The sequence below is a fragment of the Vipera ursinii genome, assembly GCF_947247035.1.
Source record: "Vipera ursinii genome assembly, chromosome: 16".
Taxonomy (NCBI): Eukaryota; Metazoa; Chordata; class Lepidosauria; order Squamata; family Viperidae; genus Vipera; species Vipera ursinii.
The window spans coordinates 8,885,523-8,899,303 of NC_139529.1; the positions used below are offsets into that span (position 1 = coordinate 8,885,523).

Sequence of the window (13,781 nt, forward strand, 5' to 3'; positions counted from 1 at the left end):
GGTTACTAACCCCCCCCACCCCCCCACTCTACACGGAGCTTCATTAGGCAAGGTGTGAACAGGGTGCCAGAAAACTCCGGCTGCTTTTCAGGCTGAGGTGCGCCTTGGGATCACCCACAAAAGGCAAACCAAAGGGACAAGAAAACCCGCAGGAGAGACACAGGAGCTGGGATTCAGAACGCTTTATTGGCAAATCTTGAAAACAAATCTTTAAAAAAAGGAGAAAAGAGGAGGGGGAAGGAGAGGGGAGGGCACAAAGAGGGAAGGAGGGATTCAGAGGCGAATTTAATATTTTGAGGAGCCGCAGATGCTCAGATTCCCAAGGTGTTGCGTGCTGGATCCAAGGTGAGGAAGCAAGTAAAGGAAGCAACTGGCCGGAGCAAATCTGACAGCCTCCACTTGGGATGCAGCGGCTCACCAGCGGTCTGCATTTCAGCCTCGGCTTTAGGGGTGGAGACCTCGCCCACCGAGGACCCGCCTCCAGCCCCGTCCCTTTCCATTCTTTACTCCTTTGGGTTCCTTCCTGGGTCTCGGGGGGGGGGGGCAATGTTGAAAGAGCTCCCCACCTGCCCTGGAAGCTGCAGGATGAGGCCAAGGGTCATGACCTCCGTGCCCGGCCCTGTGGAGCCCCTGATCCTTCCAATCGCAAGCCAGAAGGCAGCTGAGGAGACTCCTGCCATTCCCCCTCCTGGGGGCTTCCTCCCTTTGAGCCCCCCCATCCAGGGTCAGCAGTTGGCCTGCTCCCTTCGCCATCCAGAACTGGGGTGCTGGGTGCAGACAGAAGCCCCCCCCCCCCCGGCAAAATCAGAGGGTTGGACTAGAAGACTTCCAAGGCCCCTTCCAATCCTATTATTTGATGTTCTAAGCAGCCTGGAACTCGCTTTTTCTAATCTCTTTTGTCTCCATCTAGTCAATCAGAGTAGAGCTGGAAGGGACCTTGGAGATCTTCTAGTCCAACCCCCTGCTCAAACAGGAAACCCTACGCCATTTCAGTGGCTGTCCAGTCTCTTCTTAAAAACTCCAGCCATGAAGCAGGCACAATTTCTGGAGGCAGGCTGTTCCACCGATTGTTCTCACTGCCAGGAAATTCCTCCTTAGTCCTAGGTGGCTTGTCTCCTTGATTAAGTTTCCATCCATTGTTTCTTATCCTGCCTTCAGGTACTTTGGAAAATAAATTGACCCCTTCTTCTCTGTGGCAGCCCCTCAAATACAGGAACACTGCTATCGTGTGACCCCTAGTCCTTCTTTTCACTAGAGCAGACATACCCAATTCCTGCAAACATTCTTCGTGTTCTTGTCTCCAGGCCCTTGACCATCTTAGTTGCTCTTTGTGCTTTTTCCAAAGTCTCAACACCTTTTCTGTAATGTGGTGACCAAAAATGGATGCAGTATTCCAGGTGTGGCCTTACTAGGGAATTTATAAAGCGGTACCAATACTTCACGTGGTTTTGATTCTGTGCCTCTACGCCAAGGATTGTATTAGACTTCATCTATGCGGATCCGAGCCACCTGCTGATACTCTGCCTTAGTTCTGTGTCCCCTCTTTCCATTTGGTCCCTTTTGTCTTTCAAATTATTAGAGAGATCTTTATGCAACCACGCTGGTTTCTCCTTGGATTTCTTGTTTTTCTTTTTCAATCGCATTGTGCCACACTGGCCTTTTATGATCCTATTTTTCAGAGTTTCCCATGCTTCTTGAGTTGTTTTCCCCTTTAGGGTTTTTATCTGTGGAATTTTCCTTAGGCTGTCTCTGAGCTGGTCAAAATCAATTCTTTTAAGGTTTAAGACACGGGTTGGATTATATTTTACAGTTGTCATCTAAATTTTGAATCTCCTTGTTTTTACATAAGCACCTGTTTCAACACCCTGCTAGCACCGATTTTCTTGAACCGTTCCATAAACCACAGCACACTAGGTAATCCAAGGAAGGAGATCACCAGAACCGTTTTAATGTTCTTCAGGAAAACACCTTTTTGTATACCCTTCCAAATTCAGAGCGTCCACCAGTAGAGAAGCAGAACATCAGTGAACGAGGATGAGGACCAACGGCACGGTCCCTTGAAAACGAAAATGTTGCGCTGTAGAAAAGAAAAGAAAAAAATAATCCCTGATTCCCTGCTACCCGAATTGCAGGCGAGCAGGAGAGAGCCATTGCGAGACCGAAAGTTGATTTCCAATGGATCGGCTATACATAGGGACGGTGGCTGTGTCTGACTTTCCAGCGCTTGGATCTCACGCGGAAGAAAAAGAACATGGTCATTAAGAATAAAGACGACGCTACGTAGAGGACGATGCAGAGGCTCATGTCGATGTTGGAGAAGCCGACTCCCAACAACGACACTGCCTGCTTCCTTCCCTGCTCGGCCACTGCGCCCGCTGGCCTTTTCCCTGGATCGATCATGGAGTCCTCCTTGGCTATCCCGCGGTCTGCCCCTTTGGACTCTGAGCCCAAGGGCTTCTGCGGAAGGCGGCCCTTCTTGGCCTCCCTAGCAGCTTCCTCCAGAAGCGCTTCTCCTCCACCTTGGCGCTCTCCTTCCTCAGCGTTGTCGGCTTCCTCCAGGTAGGTGTGGACCAGGTTGTGGCTGCCGTAATGCTGTTTCAGGAACTGGAGCACCTCCATCTTGTCCCAGGCCGGGGGCCCTTGGGTCGCCTGGTGGCACGCGGGGCAAAGGGCCCGGGTGGGCCACTGCACTTTGGGGAACTGGGGGTCTTCGCTCAAGTCCCCTGTCGGAGGGAGAGGAGGGAGAGACAGGAAACATCAGGGGGTGCATTAGTTGGGGAGCCCACACTGATCAACTGACTTTTTATTTATTTACCCAACTTATTTACCAAAAAACCACACCCAGTTACCAACACAGGAAGAAGCACTTAGAAGCGCCAAGTTGTCCCTTGAGAACTACCTGCCAGCCGGGCGTTCACCACGTTGTGCGTCTCCCAGAGCCACAGCACGGCTTCGTCCCAGCTCTTCACCGAACCCAGAGACGCTCCGGCCATCTCCGCGAAGTGATCTGCGCAGGCTCGGCAGCCGAAGAAATCCTGGACGTATCTCTGCATGACCTGGAGAACCACCCGGGGGTCGTCCTCAAAACCTGCAAGAGAGCAGCGGCTGACGTGCTTGTTCACGGGGCCCCTCGCTGGTCTTCCTGGAAATGGGATCTTAAGGCCAACGGGGCAGGGAAAGAACTTTCTGGGCAGAACCTCTCCCCTGAATTCTCAATAATTCTGAGGAAAGAGATTGTGTCTGTCTCATTTATTAGCCCCCTGCATCTTGCAAACAGATGTCGTGTCTCTTGACCTAATCCTTCCTTTCTCTTTCCCTGCAAAACTGCCTCAACTCTGGATCACTCTAATCTTTAAAATGGGCACGAAGGATAAAACTCCACCTGTGGCTGGGAGGATTAGGGGCCCTCCAGGAGACAGGAATTAAAGCAAGCAATAAGAAGAGGAAACCCTCGAAGGCCTAATCCTGCTGCTTCAGCCTGACCCAATTCTCCCATTACAAGAAACGGTCGCATCGAAGCCAGGCTGAGCTTTAAAAATGGGTTGAAACTTCCAGCCTGCTCCCAAAGAAGAAAATCTGGATAAAAATGACCCAATTCAAACTATGTAGCTCACTGCTGGGGATGCTTCTTGCACCAGGATATTAACGGAGACGCTCTTTAGTTTTGAAAGCCACAAATAACACCTGCTTTCCTTTTTATGCGGATGTGGGTTGTGGTCACAGAACAGGAAACAAGTTTTCAAAGCAGGACGATATTTCAGTGCTAACAGCCTCAAACTTAACAGACTCAGCACAGCCTCTGGATTTCCCAGATATTGCTCATAGATTTTCTGAAGAGGAGAATCCATAATATTTGCAAAACATAAAGGAATTGGACTTTTTAAGCTATGTCTATCTATGTACAAGCTGTTCCACTGGTTTTGTTCTGTCAGGAAATTTCCCCTTGATTCTAGCTTGGATTGCTGATCTATGAGCTTCCATCTGTTACTTCTTGTCCAGCCTTCAGGTGTTTGGAAAATAGGCTGAACCCCTCTTGCCTGGGACAGACCCTCAGCTATTGGAAGACTGCGATCGTGTCACCCCTGGCAAAGGCTGAGCTGGTTGCTCAACCCCTATTAAAGCAGCTGCAGTGCCATTTAAGTTCCCCTCCCTCCCTCCCTCCCTCCCTCCCTCCCTGCCAGCCACACTTCACCCGCAGAGGCGTTCCCCTTTCTTACCTGTGTTGAGCAAGGCTCTGGGCTGGGCTGCTGCTTGAACTGTTAATGTGTGGAAGATCTTCCAGAAGGAACAGGTGTAACCTCTCAGCCCCACCTGGCTGCCCTGACACCCGACCCACTGGAGCCGGCTGGGCAGAAACAGGCCTGAGATCTAGAAAGGGGGAAAGAGCGGCATGAGGTCCCACTTTCACGCACTCCGTCGGAACAGTCGGTCAGGCAGAAATCTATCGCACTACAGCTGACCCCTGGCGAGGGGGGCCCCCTAAAAGTTCCTATCCTCGACTAATATCTTGAGGGATTCACCTAACTTTTAAAAGAAGGGCATGAGGAAGAAGAGGATGAAGGAAAAAAGGAGGGGGAGAGAAAGAAGGAAGGAGGGAGGGAGGGAGGGAAGAAATCCCAGGGTCTGTTGTGGCCGTAAGTCGAGGGCTGCATGCAGCTCATCTGACTCGCCACCATCACAAAGGGAATCCCTTCTTCAGAAGGGGCATTTTTACAACTGATAAGGGCAAAAAACATTGCAAATAGTGATCACGTGACACAAGATGCTGCAACTGGCTCAAATGCAAGCCTCTTCTCCTCCTTCCTTCTTTCCTCTTCCCTTCTTCTTCCTTCTCTTCCTTTTTTCCTCTTCCTTTTCCTTCTTTCCTTCCTCCTTCCCTTCTTTTTCTTTCCCTCCTTCCCTCCCTCCCTCTTTCCTCCTCCTCCTCCTCCTCCTCCTTGTTTTTCCCCTTCTATGCCCCCAACCAAAAACTAGCCATAGCTTACATGCATTTTATTGTTGAGCAGGTCCAGGACGGCATCGTAGGGGATCCGGTCCAACGGGAGGCTCAGCAGCCACACCTGTAACGTCTCCAGCGACTTCATCACAGGCTGACGGCCAGGAAAGAGCTGAGCGAAAGACCAAGTTAAGGACAGATTCGCACGGACTGTTCTCAAAACTTTCTTCCCTTCCCCTGAAGCTGCCAGGGGTGCCGGTGGGGAAAACAACTGAAAGGCAGCACAACCAGGCTCCGCAAATCGCCAGGTAGCAGAAGCTGAAACGGAAGTCGACTCAAGAAACTGAAGTTCAGCTGTTCTGTTTCAAAGGGATCGGCTGCGGAGGCACCGAGGAGAGCTGCTTCTTTGTGCAACTGACCGAATGGCAGGAGATGCCTGGTTGTGACGCCACACAAACACCACACACAGCACAGCCCAAAGCACACACTCTGCTAGAAGTCCCCTGGGGATGGGCTCCAGCACAAGTCAAAAGCTCGGAAGACTAAACTCTGGTCCTGGTGACCGAACTGCATCCTACCAATCTCCCTGGATCAGACTTAGTTCTCCAAGGGCTGTAAAAATGCACACAGAAAGGCAGCCGCAAAAGTCCCGATTCCAATTTCGCCTTTCCGAACGGGCTCGATCAGGAATCCCATCTTCTCCTTCCCCATAAACGCGTCAGAGGTTCTTTTAGTTAGGCAAGTCCCGTAGCCTAAGGAGATCTCCTGCCCAGCGTGATTTACCGCACACTGCAAGCGCAGTGAAAAGACTGAAAATGTTTACCTTGGCTAGGACTATAACGACATCTTTTAAGGCCCTCAGCGCAGCACCTTCCAAGGTTTTGTGGGTGGCCATTTCTATCCTGAACAAATAATGCAGCCCAGATTCAAGGTCAGCCATATATAATTTGGACCTGAAAAACAAAGAGACACGGATACTTTAAAATGTGGCGGGTTTATTTTGCCTGCACAAGTGAGGAAGGTAGGAATACTAAAGACAGGAGATTTATCTTTAGAAACTTCTATTATTAGGCCACTGTTGTCAGTACACCCATTTTGTTCATCCTCAGTGGATTGGAACTCAGATATTTTTTTTTTAGCAAAGATAAGTATTAATAATAATAATGAAGTAGGAAGTCAACCTATTCTCCAGAGCTCCTGAAGGCAGGACCAGAAGCAATGGAGGAAAACTAATCGAGAAGCAACCTAGAAACAAGGAGCAATTTCCTGAGAATGAGAACAATTAATCAATGGAATGGCTTCCCTCCAGGAGTTGAGGGTGCTCCATCACGGGAGGCTTTCAAGAAGAGATCGGACAGCCGTTTGTCTGAAATGGCCTAGGGTCTCCTGCTTCAGGAGGGGGTTGGACTAGAAGACCACTTGTTATTCTGTTATTTACTTTATTTAGAGCTAAATTTCCATTGGGCAGCCTAGTAGCACTTCTTTTGCAGGATTCAGAATTGGCACATTTATATTTCAAGCCTTGAGATAAATTTATGGCACTGATTTCTCTTTTGAAACCCACCAAAAGTGTCCGACTAGTCCTGCCCATGTTTGAAGTGCAGCCTTTGGAATACCACAGAAGCTCCGGGAGGTCCACTCGCACCCCCAAAGCCGCCGTTCACTGAAGCCACCCGTTCAGGAGTGGGAGAAAAGCCAACACTGAAAGAAAGGGGGGGGGAAAGCTCTTTCCTGCTTACGGGTCAGATCCTTTCCATGCCTTCGCGTTCGTGTTTCCTGGCCTCTGTGGCTGGAGAAGAGGGAGTGGAGAGGCGAGTTTCCTTCTAACTCCCGGGAGTGACTTTAAATGGGAAGAAAAGAAAGACCGGAGAGGCTTCAAACTGTGTGTGGAAGGACAGTATAAAAGTTAAAAAAACCCTCAAGCTCAACAGGCGAGTCGCTACAGAAATTCAGGTGCTGCTGGCTGCTTGCCTGAAATGCCCCTTTCAGCCCCCAATAAATGCCACACGGGCAGTCCTCACCTTACAACCATTTGAAATTACAGCAGCACCGAAAAAAGTGACCGCTTTTCACACTCAACGACCATTGCAGCCTCCCCACGGTCGTGTGATCGAGTTTCGCACGCTTGGCAACTGGTTCATATTTATGAGCCTCGCAGAGTCCCGGGGAGAACTGGCACCCTCTCGATAAGGGCTGGCCTATTTGAATATTTATTTGGCCCTCTGCGATACAGGTAGCCAACGAGTTCCCTGTTGCCAACTCCCCTTTGCTCCCTTTGGCACCCCCTGCCCAGGTAACTCACCCAATGCCAAGCCACCAGGGTCACCCAGCCATTACTAAAGCCTGCTCCTGCCCCAGTTCTACTTTATCAAAAGAATTCTGACCATCTTGCTTACACCAGGAATTTGCAAAATAGTTACGGACGTGTCCACAGCACCGCCCCTGCCCAGCTGTCCCTGCAGCCCACAATTAAAAAAACCAAAACTTTTAAATGGAAGCCAGAGTCTCGTGTGCAAATGCTGAGACCCCAGGATGGCAGAAATCTGGTTGCAAAAATTTATAATTCATAAATGGCTACTGTCAACTCTTAGCAGCCACAGGGACAAACCTTTTGCAGGTGCCTACAAAGTGATGCACGGAACACATCAGAGCCACTGACAGACGGCTCCATAAATCAAGGGGTGACTGACAGCTTACAGAGTTTTTGCACAGTGGATTGATGGCTCAATATTGGGACTTTTTCCCCAGCACGCGAGCAAATAAGCGGCCACTTCCTCATAATGGCTTTCCAGCATCATACCTCCCTCCAATTTCCTGCTGTACCTTTACGTATCGTATCTGGAGCTGCCTAAGAAGATCCTAAAATTACTTTCGCATAGTGTTTCTCAACCGTGGCCACTTTCAAGATGGGCGGACTTCAACTCCCAGAATTCTCCAGCCGGCATTCTGGGAGTTGCAAGTCCACCGATCTTAAAGTGGGCAAGGTTGAGAAACACGACTTTTAAGGTCTCGGAAAGGCAGGTCCTACAAACTCACATTCGTCAAGACTTACTCGTTAATTAATCCATGGGATCCATTGGGATAAATCAGGTACAACTGAGGGACCGAAGTAACACCAAGTTTCCTAAGTAAAGCTGCCTCAGAATTTAGAACCCGTTTGACAGCAAGGTTTTCATACTGACCCAGGTCCAAGATCACCTGGAGGAGAAAGCAAAGCAGAGTGATCAGTGGTGCTGTGCATTTGGTTAGGACTGCAAAGAGAGGCAAAGTGAATTCCGACCACCAGAATTTCCCAGCCAGCACAGGGAGCTGGACTAGAAGACCTTCAAGGTCCCTTCCAACTCTGGTATTTTGTATTCTTCTTTGGAGTTTGAGTGAAGTTGGGCATAAAACGAATTGTCTTTCGTCCCAGCTTACAAAGTAAAAGCTGGAAGGCTTGATGAGGGCCGATTTCAATCAGGGGTAGATAAGATGTAAGCCACCCTTACATCGAAAGGACTGGGACGTCACATTTACTGATTACGTTACCTCTCGGCCGAGATAGGAGCTCCCGTTTTCAAAAATAATGGCAGTATAATGCTGACTGTGTTTTCTGAAAAGGGAAAATACTTCTTCTGGCCTGTTAAGAATAAGAATGATTAATTAAGAATTAAGAAAAATTAAGTGAAAAAATCACTGGACAGATAAAGGTAAGACATCTATTGATAACGTCTATGGCTGATCTGCAAGGGCTTTCAACTCACATATTGTCAGGCAGCAGAAATTATGAAATGGCTTTTTACAGTTTGCTGATAAAAAAAATCATTAAAAATGGGTGGGTTGTGGAAATTTTAATAAAAAAGAGGGCAGAAGGCAGAAAATGAGCACTATGGAAGACTGCTTAGTTAGGTTTCCCAGAACACATAAGTGGTCCTTGATTTATGACCACTCATTTAGCAACTGTCTAGTTACAATGTGCTGAAAAAAAGTGACCTCATACTTATAACCATCGCAGTGTCCCCGAGCTCATTATGACTGCCATTTGTGACTCCCCAGCTTGCTTCGGACAAGCGAGCCCAATGGGAAGATCACAAGGAAGGATCGCATGATGACTCACTTAATGACCATCCCAGTTAATAAATTTTCCAGTCCTGATTGCGGTTATAGGTCGAGGACTACCTATACCACTAACTGCCCTAGAATATCCTATATTTCTAAATCACATTTCTGGGGCTTTTATTCATAATTGTTTATGCAGCTTTTGAGAATAACCATCTTGAGAAGCATGAAATAAATAACCGTAATAAACAAATAAACAACAAATCTTGTTATCTGACTTTCTGAGTATGCCACGACAGGCTGTTGTGTTTGTAGTGGCCCTGCTTTGGTTCTTCATGATGCCGGCAGCACCCAGGAGCCCTCATTCCAACCCTGCAGTTCTCCTTTATTGGTACAAACGAAGTCTCCCCTGAGCCTCCTTTTTTAGCAGGCAAGGAAGGGACTCACAGAGTTGGCTCCAAATTGGGGCAAGCGGCTGGCTTGGCTTCCCGGGAGTGGTTCTGCAGAAAATCAATCACTGTTTGGCGGATGGTCTGAAGGTCCCGATCTGAGGTTGCTGAGGAAAGAGAAGACGTATCCTGAAACTAAATCCTTTCTGGGCATCTGGCAAAGCTCTTGGCTTATCCCTCCCAGAGGAGGAAGACACGGGAGCCTTTGACCCAACCTCGTTGGAAGGGACTGATCTTGAACCAGGAAGGGCACCGTCAGGTTAACTCACCGTGATGATTTTCTCCAACTGTAAACTGCTTGGTAAAAGCTTTGAAATACTGGAAGGGAGGGGAGGGAGAAAAGAAAAGGTTCTGTTTAGAACAACCCAAACTAATCAATCCCTGAACGTAGAACGGTCCCAGTCTAAATATATTTATTATTAATCAGCCACATGTTTTAAAACTACAGGAGGGGCAGTCCCCGGCATGCTGCACGAATCCGGAGGGCAAAAGTGGCTGGTCCCTGCAATGAAAGGGGCCACCCAGGACAAACAAAACTGCAAAGGACCAACAGGTTTTGCCAGCTGAAACAAAGCGGCCACAAACAACGACCTGGACTCCGCTCAATAGCTCCGACCAAAAACAAAAACCCAGCAGAGCAACTAAGACATGAGGAACAAAGGGGCACCCCAGTTGCCGATTAAAATTTCCACGGGAAATCCTTCCCCACACATTTTGCACCACGTGGAGCCAAATCAAGCGGCAACCCTTTTTAGGATGCCGGCAGGCGCTTACCCTGAAAGTTGGATAATACTGAATTCCGTACTCTTTGCACTGTTCGTAGTTCTTCTCATCTCCGCAGTCCAGCACGCCAATTCGGATAGCAGGCTCCCACTCTGAAAGGAAAGAAATTAAAACAGCGTTTATGCCTTTTGCCAATCTGGGAGTTGAAGTCCACACATCTTGAAACGACTGAAGTTAAGAAACACCGCTAGACTACGCGAGACAGAATAGGATGGAATGGAAGGAAAAGGAACGGAAGGGGTAGAGGTAGGAACAGAATCCTCAGACACACAAGGAATTTGTCTCCGGTACAAGTCAAAAAAGGAGCAAAGGTGGCCCTAAACATCAAGAAAGAAATTTAACGATGCTGCTGCAGACATCTCAGTTAAGAACTAATTTTACTGCATCAAATGTGGAAGTTAGCTTTCGTTTGAAGTAAGTAGTTTTAAAAGAAGCTGCTGTGGCTAAGAGGGCTGACCCTGTTCTTTAACAAGCACAGTCCAAAGTCTGCCAGAGAGAAAGACAAAATGAGAGTATTTGCTTCTCTTTTGAAAACCCTGAGAAATAAAACCCATCCTACAAAAATAAATTCAATCTTTCTTCTATAAAAAAAGGGGAGGACTTAGAAGCATCATTTATTCATCAAATTTATCCAGCCTCCCATCTCACCAGAAGTGACTTACAACCCTAAGCCAGATGTTCCTCGCAGGGCTGCAAAAATATCTACTTTCTCTTTGTTTTATTAAAAAGATGTGGCATTTAGGAACAGGGTGAAAATGGCCATTGTAGACGGGAGGCTGTCCACGCAACAGGCGCCAGGATAACCATCAGCATCTCGGAACAGATGGGCACAATAGGGAACGAGCTAGTTTGTTGCTGAAAAAAGCAGAAGCTTGAAACTGTTTGGCTTCGGGTTATCTGCTTCATTCATGATCACGGCTGTTCTTCTCTTCTTCCCCCCTTGACCCCCCCATCTCGAGCCCTACAACTGCAATGAAATGAGCCTTACAAAGGACATGCAAATGTTGTTTGTCCTTTGCACAATGCAAGCCAGCCTCAACCCAAACACTTGGTTAAGTGCGCCAGCTGGGAGGCAGGTCTGGGCCATTCACAAAAGGCAGAGGGGAACTTTGCGTGTCAGGTTACAAGAGGGGATGATCACGTGGCCCTGGGACACTGCAACCGTCATAAATACAGTACATGCCAGTTGCCAATCTTCAGAATTTTGATCAGGTGATGATGCAAGTGTGAAAAAGGGTCAAAAGTCACTTTTTTCAGTACCATTGTAACTTTGAATAAGTTGAGGACTCTGCACTGCTTCTCAGTAATTGTAAGAAAGCAAACTGTGATAAGGCCAGTGTTAAGATGAGTGGACCTCAACTCCCAGAATTGCTGGGTAGGGGATTCTGGGAGTTGAAGCCCACTCATCTTTAAATTGCTGAGGTTGACAAACACTGTGTTAGGCTACTGACTATAAGAGGCAGCTTCCTATGCTCTTGCTTTGCACAAGATGCATCTTTTCAGCAAAAGTGCCTGCCAGACCAGAAGGACAAGCTGCTAAATACCAAACATTTTGAAACTTCTGAGATTTCTTCACCATCCAAAGCTTCCCACGCCAAATACATTATGTCCTCTCAAAGACTTCCCAATGTTTGCTCTCTTTAAGCCACTACAAACTAGAGGGAATGTGTGGAAAGAGCGAGCGGTTGCGCAAATCCTGCAAATGGCCCCACTCAGCTGAACACAAAAAAGAAACCACATTGTTATTGACACCTTGCCTTACGAGTGTTTAGAAAATATGCCACCCTTCTCAGCTGCCGAGATATTATCTCAAACTGACACATCCATTTCTCATTGGACAAAGGGCATCTAAACTGCAATGCAGCCCATGAAACGGGGCAAAAGATTCCCGAAGTTTCTTTGATGGGTAATATTCAGTAATAAAAAATCAGTATCCTCTGGAAACTACTTTTTCAACGACATGAGCATGCTAGGGCTGAACCTGCAACACAACAAATATATGCAAAATACAGTAAGTTCATCCTGGAGAAAACCTGTCTATGGGGCTGCTAAGAATCGACACAGATTTGATGGTACATAGTCAAGCAATCAAGAGTATAGGAGCCTTCAGGACGTGTTGGACTACAAGCCCCAGCAGCCTCAGCCAGAACGGTCAGTGGTGAGGTCCCTGGGAATTGTGGCTCAGCCGTCTGAAGAAGTCTACCTGTTTCTCCCTGATAAGAAAGCAGGAGGGCATCTTACCCCAATGAAGCCCTTCTCTTTCCACCCTGCCACATGCCATCCGGGAGTCAGACCCCTGATGCCCCCCCCCCGAATTCTGGCCTCAGTTGTATCCGGAGATCTTTGAGGGGGGATCTCTGCAAACCTAAGGTCCTGCTCCACTGCTCCGCCCATCCATGGACGTAAGATCCAGCCTAGGCATCCATGGAGAAGCCAGGGAGCACCTTTCTCCAGGTGGGCAAGCCAGCTAAGGAGATGGCTCTCTAAGGCCGTCACTCCCGCCCCCAAGGGGAGAATGATGGGCGTTGGAGGTCACCATTGCCTGGAGAGACTGGAGGATTCCGTGCTTATTGTGGAATCATCATCATCATCATCATCATCTGGAGAGTGGAAAATTACACTTTGCAAACTCCCTTCTTGGGCAAACGGTTGCAAGTTCTCCCCGGGGTCCGGAACCCTCAGAAGGAAGATCAAAGGGATCAAGATGCCCTGCAGTTAAACCCCCTTTTCCCACCAATTGGCCGCCTCAGCCCTGCGCCCCCGACCGGGCGCCCTCACCGGCGCCGCCTTGGCTTCCCCTCGGGCTGGGGACGGCGGGGAGGAGGGCGCTAGGCCGGGCCGGGCAGGTCGTGCCGAGGGGGCCTCTCGGCCGAGGGCCGGGCCTCCTCCCCCATCATGCCCGGCTCACCGTGAACGTCCCCGGCCAGGGCGCGCCACGTGGGCGCGAAGGCCACGCAGTGTCCGCAGGACGACGAGTAGAACTGCACCAGCCAGGCCGAGGCCGCGTCCCGCAGCGCCTCCCGCACCGAGCCGCCCTCCAGCACCCACACCGGGTCCACGCCGGCCTGGTACAGCCCCGCCCCGGCCGGCGGAGGCGCCGCCACCGCCAGCAGCGCCAAGAGCCACCCCAGGGGCGCCGCACGAGCGCCCAGCCCCGCCGCCGCCGCCGCCGCCATGCCCGGTGCGCAAGGCCGGGCGCCACCCAGGCCTCCAGGCCGCCCCTGGCAACGGGCCGCCGGCCCTGGAGACGGGGGCGGGCTCTCCGCGCCGCGCGCCGCCCAGCGCGCAATCAGCGGCCGAGGCGGCCCTGGGGGCGGGGCTTCCCGGCCTTCCCGGCCTTCCCATAGGGAGGCCGGAGCCTCCGTCAAGCGGGCGCCCTTCGCTCGGAGGGCTTTGACGTGTGATGCGGAGTCGGCCTCGGAGCCCATAATCCCCAGCCCGGCTTCCTCCCCGCCTTCCCTTCCCCTTCCCCTCGGGGAGGACGGACGGGTAAATCGTCGCCTTTCCGTCCCTGAAGGCCCTCCCCGCCTCCTTCCCCGGCTGGAGGACTTTGACAGCCGGAAAGCGGAAGTGGG

The 13,781-nt window shown here is 49.9% G+C and overlaps 1 protein-coding gene across 1 annotated transcript; it reads right to left on the bottom strand.

Annotated features, from left to right (window-relative positions):
* Positions 1-167: 167 nt before the first annotated feature.
* On the bottom strand, positions 168-13,425 carry QSOX2 (quiescin sulfhydryl oxidase 2). Its single transcript, XM_083375241.1, has 12 exons — positions 13,115-13,425; positions 10,198-10,298; positions 9,693-9,741; positions 9,422-9,530; positions 8,465-8,555; positions 7,989-8,134; positions 6,676-6,816; positions 5,760-5,889; positions 4,986-5,108; positions 4,218-4,368; positions 2,900-3,088; positions 168-2,723 (listed from the first exon to the last, which is right to left on the bottom strand). Exons 1-12 carry the CDS (start codon positions 13,380-13,382, stop codon positions 2,185-2,187), a joined length of 2,037 nt encoding a protein of 678 aa, XP_083231367.1. The 5' UTR covers positions 13,383-13,425; the 3' UTR covers positions 168-2,184.
* Positions 13,426-13,781: the final 356 nt, after the last annotated feature.